Genomic DNA, 17,703 nt, shown 5'->3' on the forward strand with positions numbered 1-17,703 from the left:
GCATGACGGTGAACTTGGAAAAGAGAAAAAAAAAAAAAAAGAGAAAAGAAAAGAAAAAAAACGGGAGAACAAAAGAAACTATAAACGCAACAACGTTCGTTTAATTAAGAAGTTGACGTATCGTAGCGCAGTATTGTCTAACGTTGTTTATTAAATTATAACTTAGAGATGTTTGGCAGTGTCTTCGTCCAACATATACTTATATATACGCTTCCTTTAGAGAGTATAACGTTTCGCGCAAGGTTGTACAATTAGAAATAAGATATCCGTGCTATTTGAGTATCCTTTATACAAAATTGTTACGAAAATTGTATCTTGTAGCGTGTATAATACGATTACGATTACAGTCTGAACACACTTGAACACATATTTTTCTAACGCACGAACAAGACAATAAAAATATGAACTCTCTTTCTCTCTCTCTCTCTCTCTCTCTATCCCTCTCCCTCCCTCCCTTCCTCCCTCTGTCTCTCTTTGAGGAAAAAAGGAACCAATACAAGAAAACAGAAAAAGAAAAGAAAAGAGGAGAAGATAAAGCAATGTAGAAACGTACAAAAAACAAATGTGTATGTAATGTGTATGTAATTGGCAGAAAATCGTATATACCTTGACTTGATTCAAGATTGCCATCGCTAAAACTCATCTTTGCCGAGCTTCGTACAAACGATAATCGGTCGCGACTTTACAAAACCTCTCTCTCTCTAAAGGAATTACAATGCAAAGAAAGATGATCGTTACGTACAGTAGATTAAATAAATAGCACTTAAAAATACCTATCTTAGGTAAATCTGTTTAAACACGACTGACTCGCGATTTTTTCGTATCCAGATGTTCAGGGAAAATTTATACGATTCTTACTTTACGCAAAATATCGAAATTCATCGAACGAACAAACGTAGATTCGCTTGATTAGATATAGTGAAACATGATCTTTTTCTCTCGATTCCTCTTTAGTGTCTGAAGAAAGACTGTTTACCGAACGACTTTAGTCAAGTTTTTCGTTGTTACTTCCTAACGTCGTAATCGGTCGGGACAAATTAAAAACTAGAAATAGACTCGAATTTTGTACAACTAAAGATAATCGTATAAGAAATGCAATTTCTCCGACTTTTTTTTTTCTTTTTTTTTTTAACTAAGCTCTTTCGATACAAGAACTTAATTGGAAATTAGCTCGACGTTTTAATCCTCCTTTATAGATATGCGTGTATGCTACTGATCAGTAAGTTCTCTGACCACAGATCCTGTGTTTATCGATCGGAACACGAATGAGACAAAAAAATCCTGATACAAACGATTTTGTACGAATATTCACTGTTAATTGTATCAATCCAGGTTGTATCAGCGTTTTCTTTTAAAATTCACCTTACGAAACTTCAAAAACTTTCTTCTTCTTCTTCTTCTTCTTCTTCTTCTTCTTCTTCAATGGTGGAAAAATGTTGCCTACGCGTGTCTCTATTACATGCGAACGAATACTTTCACATGCCCTACATTTTTTTCTTTCTTTTAACTTTTTTCTGTAACAACAACACTTTTATAAAGATTCGCTACGTCTCGAGTCTTCAGATTGATTTCTCTAACCCGGAAAAAACGCATGGAGAAAATTTACAACGTTATCTATCGCATAGATAACTTTGGCCAACCACTTACGTACTCAGCTATGCGACGACTCCTTAAATTGTACGTTATTACGAAATAGGTAAGTTCTTTCCCCCTAGTCTTGTATAATAATGAGCAACGCTAGAACTGCATCTTCATCATCTTGAACCGTATATAAAGAATAAAAGTTGCTCGCGATAATTCGTACAACGAGCAATTGCACCGTTATGTTAGCCACTATATAATTATCAAATACTACAACAAGTCGAACGCATAGTTATACGTAGTTATACGCAGAAGACAAACTGCAGTGTGGCGGATGTGTTTTGTGACAGTATGATCGCGTGTTATGATTTTGATTTTAGTCATATTGTCGTATGAGTAAATGATGGGCGTAACAGTTCAAGAAGATCAAGTTACAGAAGCCGATGTCTATCTCTACGATTGTATTGAAAAATAACCTTTGCAGGATGTCTACTTTTCTTTTTACTCCATATTTTTCATTTACTCTTTAAACACACTAACTGCTAACGGTCGCTAGTATGTTAGCTCAAGTGAGAGGAACAACTGTCAGTTTTTCAATTCGCATCCTTTTCTTCTCGTCGGGATCATGGTGCACGCTCCGCAACTTATAAAAACGAGCGATTGGCCAATTTCTAATGAATGCAAAACCCGCCGCAAATGATTACTTTCTCCTTTTACATTTGCTTTACATTCTTCGATTTTTTCCTGTCAAACTACTATGCTACAATATATACAATTCATCAAGCAATGTATCTGATTGTTCTTGTAAATGTTTCCCTCGCGCGTGCTCCTATTACCTCGCTTTATATTAAAATAGATGTAGAAACGTTAATTGAATTTTATGCATCGAAGGTGGTAATCATGGACGGTACATTTTGAATGTAGAATTTGAATGAAACAAAAACGAGAACATTCGTGTTTTCCGGTATATGAAACGAAACAAATCGATAAATCGGCCTTTTACTTCAAATACAAACGGCAAAGCAAATTCATCGTCCAGCAATGAATTTATATTTACTATTGTTCGCAACCTGCTTCTCTTCCTAACACTCGCAGCTTCTTGATCGAATGAAATAAAATTTACATTTGCAAGAACAGTCACACATCGTACACCAATTAATACATACTTATTACATAAACATATGTAACGAATGGCAGTGCATGTGACTTGCATCAATTTGTCACTAATCATCTCTTTTACGCGTAGAGATTTGAATCTGATCGAGCAACCATGTAACATCGCTCTTGCTCGATTCGTTAACGGAAATTTTATACGATTGCAATGCATTTTTATAATCATAAAGAAATGATTTATTGTTAAGTATTAAGTCCCTCCCACTCGATTAGGTATTGAGTCTGACCGTTTGGTCCTATCCTCTTTGCTCTGATGACAAACTTTTCACCAGCAGCGATTCTATTAGCTGCTCCAAAATATATGTTCACCGATGATTTTAGATCATCCAGAGATATGTCGGGCGCACTTTGTTTAACAGGCGAACACTTTGGGGATGAAGGTACGCTACCCTTCTTTTGTGGTTGTGGATCTGGAGGCGGTAATTTGTCATTGTTTTGACGTTGTCTTAGTCTCCTCCCGTTTAAGGCATAATCGACACAATTTCCAATTTGACTACTAGCACTGCTCGAGGCACCGTTAAACGAACTTCTTAAATTCCTTGCAAATTCACTTTTAATTTCGTTATTACGTGCCGGTAAGATGGTTGCCGTTTTACTGGCAGTATGCTGATACTGCTGTTGTATCTGCTGTTGCGATGGACGTCCTCTCCGATGTTGACGTCTACGTTTAACTTGCCCGTTTCTGTCTATAATAATGTCTTTTTCCGATAATTGTCTTTTGGCTGGCCGCACTACCGGCGGTTGAGATATAACAGGAGTAAGCGGTAGAGGTAATGTAATTGGACATTGATTGTACGGTGACGGGGTACTTGAATTTGTTTGAGTGAGATGATTGCCAGGTGTACCCAATAAATCACTGAGATTTCTAAAAGGATTATTCTTGCCTTCAAAGTCTTTGGGTGGTGGAATGAAGGAGTCCAAGGTTCCTCTTGAACTGGTCTCGTCCCCACTTGTATCCGCAGGCGTAGATGGTGGTAAAGGATGCATCAATTCCACAGAACTAGGCACAGATAGTTCAGATATACCCGAAGTTGTGGCTGGCGGCGTAGGTGGGCCAGAAACTGAAGTTGGAGGTGTCGGTGGTAGATCAGATGTTTCCGAGTTACGGGATTTACTCTGCAATATATAACGAGCAATTGGATCGAACCCCTATTGTACGAATTATACCTGGTGCTGCTGTTTTTATATTATCTATTACCTTAGCTATAGCATTCTTCAATAATTTCCTTGCTTTCCTATATCTAGCTTCTCGAACGCCCTGAGCTTTGCTTAAAACACCGTCGCTCTTTTCTCTTTTCTTGTGTTTACGTAACATCCTTTCGCGAGAACTTCCTAATGCCATTAAACGTCTCCTTCTTTGCAAACTAAGTTTGGGAAACGGGAATGATTTCTTTACAAAGCCACCTCCGATATACCTATAACAGATAAACAGATAACAACGATCAAAAGTGTTTTAGGAAACACGTTGTTACGTTTCGCCGATACAGTGAATCAGAGCCCTACCTTTCCCTCAAGGACTGCGTCGATTGACTCGGTGGGCTTGGACTCGGACATGAACTTTGTTCTGCTTCCGAGTTCTGATAAATTGTTCCACGCATTACCACGTCCGATGGATTTACTGGAATTTCCAAGTTTTCTGCTGTACTTTGTTTTAATGCAGTTAATTGTTTTGTACTTTCTGGTAATGATATCGGTCTGCAACAAAACGATATTTCTTTCAGGGTCGTTAAAAAGAAGAAAAGAAGGAAAGAAAGAAAGAAAGGAAGAAAGGAAGAAAGAAAGAAAGAAAGAAAGAAAGAAAGAAAGAAAGAAAGGAAGAAAATAATAACAATTAAAGTACGTATTTTAAACAACAATATCGCGGTAACTAACCCTGTAGGCGGAGGAAGATATTGCAGTCTTTTATTAGCACCCCAGCATCTACGTAACACAGAATCATCTATTACACCAGTTGCTGGAAGATTAACAATTGGACACGGTGGTGGTAACCTAACTCTAAGACCCCATATCGTAGTACGTTTCTTTATTTCTCTGCCACATTTGAATCTGTTCCTATTATTTGTCAATATTGCTAGTATAGATTCTCTGCGTATTTGAGCACTGACATCCCTGATCTAACAATAACAAATACATACGCATATTTTTTAAGTGTCTAATTTGTGCACATTTTTAACCAAGTAAAAACATCTTGAATTTAACGTTCGAAAAATTCTATAAAACATCTCACCCGTGGAGGAAGCTGCAAAGTGTTCCAGTTATCATTGGCATAAGGTACAATAACAGTGTCCAAATCATAATACTTTTTAGCATTGTAAACAGTTAAATTGTACAACATCAGGTGCACCAGATCTACCCATTTCAATTCCAGTCGCCGTACGAATTCTTTGCCATAATTGCACATTGAACAAACAAACACATAAAACCTATAAATAACATCAATTATTAAAGCCACCATAAGGAATAAGGAAACAAAACCTTTTTACCAAGATTTCATCATTTTCACTTACCTATCTCCACTGTATAAAGGATAAGTTAAGCAACTGACACATTTTTCATGAAACCATTGCTTGCAACGAGCACATTGCAACATTTGCGTATACCATTCGCCATTGAGTCCGCAATAACAATAAATTTGTTCCGCATTTACTCTATGATGCGCATCCCAATTTAACATATTGGGCTGTAACAAACATTAACTATTGATTCTATCAGTATTCTAATATATTTTTCAACAAAATAATGTATTTAAAGATATAAGTAAAGGACTAATATTGTTCAGTTATTATTATTATTATCGATTTGCTATTGAAATTAAGATTACAAAAGATTGTCTTGGATACTTACATCGTACGGCAACTTTGTCATATCATCTGGTGGCGGCTGAGGTTGGTCCCTACCACTGCAAACTTTTCTGATACTTGCCTTTACCATAGAAGTTTTCGGTTCTACAACTTCACGCACACGCGGTTGACTATCTATACATCTTTTACACATCCAATGCGCCTCGGCTGCAGTTTCTTCTTTTAATATTTGAGGCTGCAAGTACATACGCTTTGAAATATCTATCTCATAACGTGTTGGCACGATTACATATAAACTGTCAATCTCTCTTTCAAATATATATTTTTTTCCTATTACCTGATGACAAAGTTGGTGATAACCACGACCACATTTGTCGCAAACAATAATGTCGTTATCAGTCTTGGGCTGAGATTTTTTACAAAGAACGCACATAACATCAGAATCTGGCATTGATAGCTTTGTCAACTCCTTAACAGAGGACCATGCGGAGGTGTTGTCCATAAATTTGACAAGGCATTTCTCCCTTGCCAAATCCACCTGTACAGACAGTGTTTAATAGAGTTTCTTCCAACTATGTTAAATACCTATAGTCTCATCTAGCTATTTTGAAATCCTGACAATGTTAAATCCGATAGCAAAACATAATGTGATTATGTTTTATTGGAAAAATATAGAAAATCAGCTACGTTTGAGAAATATTATACAAATGTACCTCAACAACCGTTCCAAGATAATATTTTCCATCTTTGTGCTGAAGAAGAACGTCGTCCCCATGAGAGAAGCCCAATTTCTGTTCCCTCGTAGTGCTATCCGGCGCTGCCAGACTTTCTTCTGGCTCTGACATTTTCTACCCTGTTTCTACGGTCACATGGAACAAGAACGATATAACTTAACACACATAAAATTAACGATTGAATCATATCTAAATAATGTAATAAAATAGCTGTTATTTAACTTTAGATTCAAATGTTACAAAGGGAATTTCATTAAAGACATTTTAAAGGCATTATTTTAAATTTAACATTGTTTAATTTCTGAAAAGAAGCTGATATTAATGTTTATCTGTATAAGATGTACACATCATAAAAAATGATCAGATACTATAGAAGAAACATGTTATGATTTGATAGTAAATAATAACATCAACATGATAAGGCTTCTATATTATTAGTTACACCAATACTACACCGCATATGTATTTACGTTATAAATTGCTGTTTAATGTTATTAAACAATTATAAAACAAACTCGATATATGTGGAAATTAACCTTTAATGAAATAAATAGCATCCTATAGAAGTAAAATTGAACATGTTTCGAGGTAAAATTACGATAATCACGTTAGGAAAGTGGTTAACATTTCGAATGAAAGGCCATGTTAATATACAATCTTCTTGTAAAATGTTTGTTGAAATCCGAAAGGAATGCAAATCTTACATGCACGTACACATAATGCTTGGTCCACGCAAATGTGCAAAATAGATGGTCCGCCAAATCATTCATTTATGTACGTGTCCATTACAAGCGGCGATAAGTACGTTACAAGAATGAAAAAAGTATCGCGTATACCTGCGAAAGAAATAACGACCATATGATCGGCATCTCATTAAAAACCAGTCCGCGCGCTCTCGCTCTCGTTAACGAACGAGAGCACCTACAAATGCTGTTCTAAACAAGACGAAACGTCGCGCACGAGCGGTTACACTTTCGAGAACATTTTTATCGTTGATGACAAGTATGTCGAATGAAATCAGATTCTCTGCCGATTAAGGGAACAGAAGAGACCTTAAAACCGATTAATTGACAAAGACACTGGCGATACGATAGACAGGAACAACCCCCGGGACATCTCCTAACACCGGGCGGTGCTTGGACCGGTGGTGGTGTTTATAGGACAGAAGACCGTGCGAATATCGTTCGATCTCCAAACACCTTCTCTATGTCGTACCTCAGCGTCTTGGCCGTCGAATCACGCGCGACGTTCGGCCCTCATTTTCCGATTCCCGTCAGCCATTTACAAGCATGGGGGCCCCGCCACGGTCGGTCGCTCTCAGACACAGAATCGCGGCGCGGCAAAACCCTATCCCGTGAAGTCAGGATGGCGACACGCCGGCACGCATACAACCGTTACGATCACGGCGGCGCCCGGGTATCTACGTCGGCCACCCTCAGGATCACCACACGCCCTTAGACACGGACATCACCGCCGCGAACTCGGTGCACTTTCATTGTGTCCCTTGAAAATTCGAATAACCACCGTCCGCCATATTCGGGGAAACACTTGCTAGAGACTACGCTGCTCAACTAACCTACCGTGGTGCCAGTGCTCCCCGTAGGGATGTCTAACGAAACAGGGATGCCCGTTTCTCTTCGCTTTACACTTACATTTACACTTTTGCCTAGAAAGTATAGCACCGCTCTCTCGGAACTCGTCAAATAGGATCAGAGATAGTTGGTCAACGTTCCGAGTCTGCTTTTCATAATTGTATTTCATGAATACTATAGCCTTAAGTTATAACCTTTGTACGTTTGTTTGATCGACAAATGTTCTTATGGAACAATCTCTCCAACCCTACTTTGTTTCCAAGCACAAGAAAATAACTAAACGAACTATTAACAAAAGTTCTAAATTATACATCGTATATCATTCATGTTTTAGTATACGTGTAAAAATTCGTGAACAGCATGGCGCAGGGCATACAAATCTTCATGTACGGCCATGGTCGTTAGTTGGACGTTCTATTGTGGTACAGGTATAATATAAACAATTGATGACAGCGTAGCTAAAGACTCTGTTATATTATGATAATTACAAGAGATTACCGTAATTATTTAAAATATAGAGGATTTCGGGATTGGAACGATATATAGAATATAGAAATCTTGCAATCTTTCAACAACTAGAGTGGTATATCTTTCATACACAACATTCTCGTCATCTATACTCTAAACCTGTATAAATTTTGTTACACTTTAAATAATCCAAAACAGACCTTAAAATACTATTAAATGAAATACGTTAGTTAATAAATGCAATGATTTGTTTAAAAAACAACATATTCATATGTCGCATCTGATTTTATCAAGTTTTGAAAAATAATAATTTCAATAGCTTCTTGTAATTAACTTGTATGCAAAATATGAATTTGTAAATCAATTTTATATTACGTTTATGTATAAATAACGATTTTGCCACTCTAATCTTAAACAGTTGTACGAAGTATAAGCGCCGCAATAGCTAGATGACATTTTGGCTATTGGTTATTCACATATTAGCTGATCATTGGATATTGAATGCGCTCTAAAATTAGCTGTAATTGTCCAATCGGCAGAAGACTGGAATACGAATCTCTTATGCCTAACGAAGTAATACTTAAGCTACTCACGTATTCGCAAGTGAAGGGTTGCTAACTTGGAAGTTGAAGCATGTAAGTAACTTTTTTTTCTGCCCGTAACTCACCTGCCGATTTTTTTTTTATTTAATTTCAGCAGCTCTTCCTGTTCAGAAAGCAAAGACCAGACACGCCATTTTGGGATGCAGAACATCATTTGTTTTTCACTCGCAATAGTAAAATAATTTTGTCTGCATATTTATACTTGTAAATACTATAATTATACTCGACAAAAATTGATTAGGAAACGTAGTAAAAGTTACAGGTTCAAAATAAGAGCACAATTTATTTTTACGAAACTTAGTTTATGAAATAATTAGATTACACATACGCAATATCATATACACAGTAACAAAGTTTTGTGTACATTTACATATTATAACTGGTTATAATAATTTCAGAAATGTCTGTTTCGAACATATTTTTGATTCTATCTATAAGGTTTAGTTAGCAGCGTATAGAAATATGTATAGATAATTTTAAAAATGGGGAACATTTTGGAATTAAAAATGGTGTTTTTGCTTATTTGAAACATGAAAAAAGAAAAAGAAAGAAATGCAAGAATTTTTTGCAAAATATATTATTATTATTATTATTATTGTATGTTCTACTAACGTTCCATAAATTATGCGTATATATGATCGTTTCTGTAAGAACTATACCGCAACACGAAATATATATCATGACATCGTTTTATAATCCATGTAATAAAAACTGAAATCCTAAATGTTATACCAGATCAAGGGTTTATATGTATGTACATTATTTTGTGTATATAATTTTTATATCGTATATCGAGCTCATCATCTAATGAGTTATTGAATTACTAATGAATGCATTTCTCTCTCTCTCTCTCTCTCTCTCTCTCTCTCTTTTTTGTTAAGTATAAAAATGCTTTTCCGTAGAAGCATTCATCAATTTATTAAAAACGTTCTTATCTTACGAATAATTTAAGAATTTTATTTTTATGATTACTTTATCGCAGATAACGAGTATAGTAGAATTGCACGAACACGATGCGGCTTGTTTTCAACGTTATAACATAATTATGTAATTATTATTATTATCTATAACAAATTTCGTAATAAATATTCTATAGAATAACTCTCAAAACAGTTTCTTTTTTACCGCAGTATACCTTTCCATGTAGTTATCATAACCATCGAGATTAGCGAATTGTTTCATTTCGAATAAATTTCCTTCGACAGAGAGAACGGAAATCTTGGAATCTTTCAAAATTTTGGTAGGTATCGCGCTCAGTTGTAGACAATTTTCTTCGAGTCTTAAAGTTTTTAGGCGCGAACATTCCGCCAATTTGTCAGATATAGTCGATATTTGATTTTGATTGAGGTTAAGTTCAACCACATGTAATGCCGCAGCCGCGTCGGGAATTACGGTAATTCGATTCTTCGATAAATCCAATACGTCCAGAAATTTTAACTCGCAAAACATGGGGGGAAATTCGATTATACGATTGTCAGATAAGTTGACCTGTTTCAAACGTACTAGTTTAGATAAAGACCAAGGGATACTTTTTATCTGGTTCGAACTTGCGTTTAAACATTCTAACTTGGTCAATGCTCCAAGTGCTTCGGGCAAAGTGGTCAATTTGTTATGATTAAGATTCAACTGCTTTAATAATGTGAAATTCCCAATTTCATTGGGAATATGACCAAATTTGTTCTCCGATAGATCCAATGTTCGTAAGAGTGGCGACAAAGCTAGTAGATTTTGTGGAAATTCGTCGAGTTTCCTCTCTGACAATTTTAACGTTCCGGTTTTCTTTGCAGTTTCGTAATGCTGCTTCAAGCCAGAGTTCCCCATTTTACTTCAACATCGGCAAAAATAAACCCGTATACTTGTTCCCAATTTGTTGATATCAGAGGTTTTACACGGGTTTATGTGAATAATAACTTTCTACCAATCTTCGAGAGGCATAAACAGGAAATATGGTTTTCGCCTAACTCACTTTATTTTCTTAACAAATGATCGTTCAACTTATAAGAAATTCACGCAATGTCTCGTTATACATTCTCGTTGGTTGCTCGGTACTCACTCCTCATCACGGTTAAACCGTGAAGCCATTGAAATATATTTTGCTACAGACTGTATTCGATCACATCGGTGCGGTGGACGATGATTTTTGCGAGCCACTGTACCAACGTAGCAGAGTCAGTCGTTGCGCCGCTACTCCTCCGATTAATTTTCACACGGCGATACTTATGAAGCGAATCGTCGCAGCGGGTTAACCAGTGTCGCGTTTTCTATTCTCGCGCGAGTGCAGTCGCAGAACATGCTGCGCTTGTAAAAATCAGTCGTTCGAAAACATCCTTCCGAGATCGAAAATAGAGTGAAATGTCACCCGAATGACAGTCGGCCGGCCATATTGCTCTGGATGGTGGTTGTGTTCGAATCGTGACCGCACGATGGCGGTTCGCGCGCTCGCGCCCCTAAACATGGCTGACAAACGAAGATGTAGCGGTGCACGTCGGGTTTACATTAGACTGAAAACGCCGCGGCAGTTACTGGTGTGTAGTTTACGATGCGATCATTCGTAGAAATGGTGAGATAGTGTCGTGGCTCGAGAGGACATACTATCGGCTAGCGATGGCCTCCACGCCGAAGTCGGAGAAGTATGCAGGTGAGTGATATACTACTATGTAAGTACTATGACCTACGATCAAAGAGAACGTATGTAAGTATGTAAGTATAGGATGTTCTGCAACAACGACGAAACCCGGCCGTCGTCGCCGTTCTTCTTTTTCTCTCTTGTCAGTCAAATTCTTACTGGTTTACGTGCGTATCACAAGAATTTCTCACAGCTTAACATCCTCGAACGCCGCTATAGTCACTGCCGCGTTAATCTAAATATTAGCAGTGCAATCGTTCACGGACGCTACCGGACGCGAAACGTCAAAAGCATATGCGTTAGCACGTTTCTTCTATCGTTTCTCTTTCTCCCTTCTTTCTTTCCTTCTTCTCCACATTGCGTGTCACATTGCTACAGGTGCCCGTTTCATTACAATTGACGATTACAACGGGCATCTTTCTGAAACGTGGGTAATATACCTTTCGACAAGCATCACGCTCAGCGAGTGTCACTTATAAATGAAGGAAGGGTAATTGCGCCCGGTAAACGCGTTTACAACTTCACCTTTCGTTCGACTCATCCAGATCGCATCGCTCTAATTTCAAAGATTCCATTTTTCATACGAAACTAACGAAATTTGTTGCTCGCGTTCGAATCTATAAATGGAAATTGCATATCGTATCGTCATTCGTAGGAATATGGTACACATTTTTGAAACTGCATCTGAAAGGACTAACGTTGCCCGATGATGCGAAAGTGAAAGAAGAACCGCACGAAGAGTGGAAAGAAAGGCACGAGAGGTGGAAGCATCGTTGATTTTCTTCCTCTCCTAGTCCATAGAGCCGAGATTCATCCTGATGCTAGGACAATCGTTTCCTTTCTCGAAAAACGTTACGCGGCGGATGCACGACACTGGTAATAATACGCGGTCGCCTGGAGAGTGTGTCAATAAACCGTCCACGCGCCAGGGGCGAGCCCAATGTAATCCGAACAGCTGCCCGTGTCGCGAGTTTTTTTAGTTCGCGTTCGCACGCTTCAAACAAAGAGTTACATACTTACTTACATACACGTAGGTCGGCATCGAATGCGACGATATTAACATGTTCGTCGCGTATGTCTCCTATTTCCGTTGGTACGCGTATCAAAAGCACATATCAATTTCGATATGTCAAACTCAAACTATAGGTTTTCCCTAGGAAAACTACATACGTACATACATATGTGTCGTGATCCGATCCGATCAGCAGTGAACGTGTTAAAGCCTCGAGAAGTCAACGTCGTAAGTTTGTTTACGTTGTTTAAAAATTACACGGAACGCGTCGCGTTGCATCGAGCATGCGGCTTTTCATTTCGATTGCTCTCTGCGTGCAATTGATAGCGGCAACTATGTTGTTACGTTGCCTTTTACTATATGCACATGTTGCACGCGAATTTAATAGAAAATGGCGTGGTCAGATAATTTAAATAGGACACGTAATACATAATACGCGTATTTATTAGAGATGGGGGTCTATCAGAGGTTTGAGATGTTTTGAAATATTTTCAAGTGCCCTGTAAAATTTCCGCACTATCTTGAAGGTATATTTATCTAAATGTCGAACAATATTCTACGCATGAAAGATATTCTTATAACAATGGGAATATAAGTGCATATTATGTACATATTCTAAAGGTAATTAAAATAATTAATGTAACTATTGACACGAATGTTGATAACTTTTGTAACTGTAATTATAACACGGTATGCATATATTGTATATAAAGGGCGAACAAGTCACAGACATTACTATTAACTTGCCTATTGTTATTCGTATAATACAGATTCGTTTTCTCGGCCTTTTAATACTCCATCGAATCACAAACATCGGACAAAATTTATACTGTACAAGATAAAATACACGCATAAATTATTAACGAAATGTAGTGCACACTATTATCTATTCGACGTAATTTAGGCAACAATTTGAGACTTTATATTATCATAAAACGGCGATGTAAATTTCTTTCTTTCTTTCTTTCTCTTTTTAATTGTAAATTGAACGCAATAAAATGGCCTCAGAATATCTGACGCTTTTATTTTATTATTATAATAAGTGCTACTTATCGGAATTGATATGTTCGACCACGTAGGACTGGTGACGGGTAGATATTCTTCAAGTAAAGGCAGTTTGATCAATTCGCCGGATAGCTAGTAGTAGCAACTAACACGGTATATACCCTACGTCGTCTGTCGCTGGGTAATTGTGTTTAATGCGAGTTGATTTGTTCCCGGTTGAAATCGTGGAGTGTCTGTCATGTTCTGGCATGGTCTTTCGCATCTGAAAAATAAATCCGCCGGATCTATCCACGGGTTACAAACGTTACGCGAAGAGAAAAAGGCGTCAACAAAGTTACAGTTATTATCGATTAACGAACTTTTAATAGACTTTTTACCATCCCGTCAAGTCGTCGAAAGTAGCAACAACTTTTTTTTTCCACCTGATCTATTACATTAGAATTTTGTACATTATATGCATTCCTTTTCTACGTATTTTAAATGTTTCTATCATAAATCAACTCGAACAACAATTTGACGACGAAACAAGAACAAACGTAAAAATATAGAGAAATATATTTTTCAAGAATTTGATGACGAAGAATTTCATCTTGAATCGTATCAATTACTCGAGATTTGACTAAAATCGTGGGAAACAAAATACAATCGTGTCACGATAGAACAGCCTTTTTTTAAAAATATCATTGCGTTATCGTGTAGACGCATTTTTCGGAAAGGTTCTATTTTTCTGGTTACTTTTTGATAAAGGATCGAACAATGAAGCTGGTCCAACCGGAAGGTGAAAGGTACCTGAACCGAAAGATCATACGAAGAGTGACGACGAATGATCTTTCTTAAGACTTGTACATAATATAAGAGCTTACTAGTCTCTCTAAGAAACAAACTATAATTCATTTTATAATTCGTCGCGTATTTCACCCAGCTACTCCGATAGATTATCGCCAACGCAACGTCTCGAAAAGGTCCTCCGTTTCGTGTTTACCAGTTACTACAATACTCACATCGAGAAAGAATCTCGTTATCAAGAAATGCACCGCGGACGATCGAGTCTCTTCTCGGCGAAACATCGCAAGCTCGCATTTCGCGAGGAATAAATACTCTCGTAGAACAATTACCATAGCCATAAACAGAAGAACGTTGGAGAAGAGGAGAAATTGTACCCTCTCGGTTAGACGAGCTCTGGATACTGCGAACTCGGTCAATAATAAATCCACGGTTTTGCCAGGGAATTCCTGATGAAAAGCGTACTCTCGTTAAATTTCCAGCTAGACCGGCTGGTTCGTTGAAATAATTCTATGGTGTGTCGCGGTAAATGCCCGGCAGCCGGCGATGCTTGAGCAGATTAAACGACTTTGTCGTTGTCTGGAAAAAGAAAGGGAGTAAGGCGAGAGTGAACCAGGAAAGGTAAGAACGTGCGCTAGATCGAAGTGCGATTAAATTCTACGCGTTCTCTGGCCTTTCTCCTTTCTGCTCTGTTGACATTGTATGCTCTCCTGCTGGATCTCCTCGGTGAAAACAGGACACGGGCAAATATAGGGTACGCACTCCTGGCATGTAAAAGTGCCTGTCTTACGGTTGGAAAGATGAAATTTCGGCGGAATAGTTTCCTCTTCTTTCTCCCTTATTTATTTTTTTCCTTTTATCTGCTTCTTTTCCTTCTTTTTCCTTTGTCACAGAGGGATAATAACGATAAAAATGAGACTTGTTACGTTAGATTCGTTCGATACATATCGATTCCATTTTTTCAAATGTTTCAAATGTCCGATATTCAAATGTTCGATTATTCTGAATTTCAACTTTAGTCCGCGATATCCAACAACATAGCGACTTTACGAACACCACTGACTTTACGAAGTAAGTAATTCATTAAAGAGCCACCCGTCGACAATATCGATTATATTTCTGGAGCAAAGGTAGTCAAGAAGCAAATACCGCGCATACATTATACCATAAACAGCGTCAGGAATAGGAAACAAATCCTATACGTTATATTAGACGTGTGTACACATACGCATAGACAGTTGGTCATCAACGATCGGGTTTAGGATTAGATTCTTAGATGCTCGTGTTTCTCGATTCTCGATGCCATCGGTAGTTATGGTCGACGCGAGACCACAGGGGCAAGTGTTGTGGGTCTCGTATACCGCATACATCTGTATATCAAGCACCGATGCGATGCAACGTCAGGAAGAGACCGGGATCTGTAGCGTGTGCATGGTACATTCACCGGCGATTCATGAATATGCATCTGTTTTCACGTTTCGTCGAGCAAACGTGATCTCGGTACACGGATTAGAGGGGAACGTGCACGTGCGAAAACCAGTCGACGTACGTGTTACGCTTGATCCTAATTTAGGTTCTGATCCAACGGATCCCATGCGTCTTATTCTTCTGTAGGCTCTCGTTGCACGCGCATAACGCACACGTTGCATCGCATCGAGGCTACTAACTGAGCTCGATACGACACCTCCTTCGTCTTCCTTCGGAAATTAATCGTCGTCATTATCGTTTCCTTATCGTTCAATATCTCCGCGTATACAGATAATCGCGAGCCTTTACGGTAATCGTCATGGCGAAACGAACCTGAGCCAAAGAGTCTTCTTGTTCCGTGATACAACGTGTCCGCGACAAAGGATCGAGCAGGTTGAAAAGAAATTTTCCTAGCGGTAGGAAGCTTGCTGGACGAGTCACAATGGTTGTGGGATTCGTTTATAGAGAACGTAAGTTTTGCAGACGTTTTGTTGCTTTATCTTGTACACGAGACATTTTTTACCGACATTAATCGTTTCGTGAAACGATAATCGATGGTTTTGGTACGAATGTGACGATATGAATTGAAATTTCGAGAGATTCGACCGCGTTAGAGCCATAGAAAAGCGTATACAGAGAATTCCATTAAAAAATTGTTGCGTTTAGTCGACGATAGATCCAATCTATTTAATAGGTAGTAGTATGTATCGAGACTAAATGGTATCTTAATTTAACTCGATCTCCTTCCTTCTTATTATTTCAGAGTTATTAGGGTATTATTAGGTGACAAAATGCGAAGAAGTTGAACGACGTTCGAGACGATAAAATATCGAGATTAAGATATCAAAGAGTATTTGGAAAGTTGTTTGACGATAAGCATTCGAGGACTTACAACTTGACAATTTATTTAAAATTTGTACGATTATTGAGAAAGTGACATTAGTATCTCCGAATTGCAATATGTTTCTTAAATCATTATATATTTTATACTACGTTTCCGGAATTAGAAAGTCAGTTAAAATGTAGGCTATTCTTATTTATCCGTAATGTACTATTAAAATAAGGTACAAGTACTACCATCGAAGTATATGGTAAGGAACGACTTTTTGATAAGTTATTAGCCATTTACATTTATATTTATGATAAATATCCTAATTTTTATTGATTTGACACATCACGTATACAAATATTACCCTCCAGTTATTCGTTTCATTCGATTTTCTTGCATGTTACACGCATATACGCAAGTATGTACATGTACAATAACGATAGATTTAAAAGTCGAAAATGTACATATGTTACATATTTCTTTCAATCGTTCTCTTATCTTGCTTTTCTTCCATTCCGTGATAGTACTATAAAAGATCATTGTCGCATTACGTGTAATGTATTACTAGGATTACGGATAAATACTATTTATGATTAGTAGTAGATTTTCTCCATTTCCTTGAAACGATCGGGCAGCAAACATTTCACGTAACTGGAGATCGTGCGATACAAATTTGTTAGTTCGGCTATAATTCCGAGACGATCCGATATGAAATTTTGAGAGTCGCGGGGAGCATGGCAAGGGAAAGGTGGCAGTAGGCTATAAATAAAAAATTCAAGCTTCGAGTGTTTATTAGTTTTTCCTCAGATAATGATAAAAAAATATTTCGATAGCATATATCGAATTCTGCCTATACACGCGTCGCTATTCAACCGTCCTCGCTGTAGTAGTTGTCGATTGTCAAACAACCGATGACTGATGACGCAGTGGCGATATCGGCTTCAGTAGCTATAGCGCACCTACAATTAGGCCGCTTCTTTCTAAGCTGCGTTACGTTTTAATTTCGGTGGCCGAACAATGTTAGTTTACA

At 37.7% G+C, this 17,703-nt stretch overlaps 2 protein-coding genes across 5 annotated transcripts; both read right to left on the reverse strand.

The window, feature by feature from the left end:
• Positions 1–67: 67 nt before the first annotated feature.
• Positions 68–7,853, reverse strand: Pcl (polycomb protein Pcl). 4 transcript variants are annotated; one of them, XM_069112984.1, is made up of 11 exons: positions 7,505–7,853; positions 7,004–7,125; positions 6,269–6,414; positions 5,893–6,093; positions 5,599–5,790; positions 5,262–5,434; positions 4,982–5,177; positions 4,627–4,868; positions 4,258–4,449; positions 3,953–4,169; positions 68–3,870 (listed from the first exon to the last, which is right to left on the reverse strand). In XM_069112984.1, the coding sequence occupies exons 3-11, from the start codon at positions 6,398–6,400 to the stop codon at positions 2,938–2,940; spliced, it is 2,478 nt and encodes an 825-aa protein (XP_068969085.1). In that variant the 5' UTR covers positions 6,401–6,414; positions 7,004–7,125; positions 7,505–7,853; the 3' UTR covers positions 68–2,937. The 4 variants fall into 4 exon arrangements, with proteins under 4 accessions (XP_068969085.1, XP_068969086.1, XP_068969084.1 ...); XM_069112985.1 differs by having other exon boundaries at positions 6,994–7,125; XM_069112983.1 differs by lacking the exon at positions 7,004–7,125.
• A 1,350-nt stretch (positions 7,854–9,203) lies between these two features.
• Positions 9,204–11,596, reverse strand: LOC138180372 (leucine-rich repeat-containing protein 57). Its single transcript, XM_069114170.1, has one exon. The coding sequence runs from the start codon at positions 10,770–10,772 to the stop codon at positions 10,056–10,058; it is 717 nt and encodes a 238-aa protein (XP_068970271.1). The 5' UTR covers positions 10,773–11,596; the 3' UTR covers positions 9,204–10,055.
• Between the last annotated feature and the right edge of the window lie 6,107 nt (positions 11,597–17,703).

This window comes from Bombus flavifrons, chromosome 5, assembly GCF_040668555.2.
Source record: "Bombus flavifrons isolate JBK064 chromosome 5, iyBomFlav1_principal, whole genome shotgun sequence".
NCBI classification, from domain to species: Eukaryota; Metazoa; Arthropoda; class Insecta; order Hymenoptera; family Apidae; genus Bombus; species Bombus flavifrons.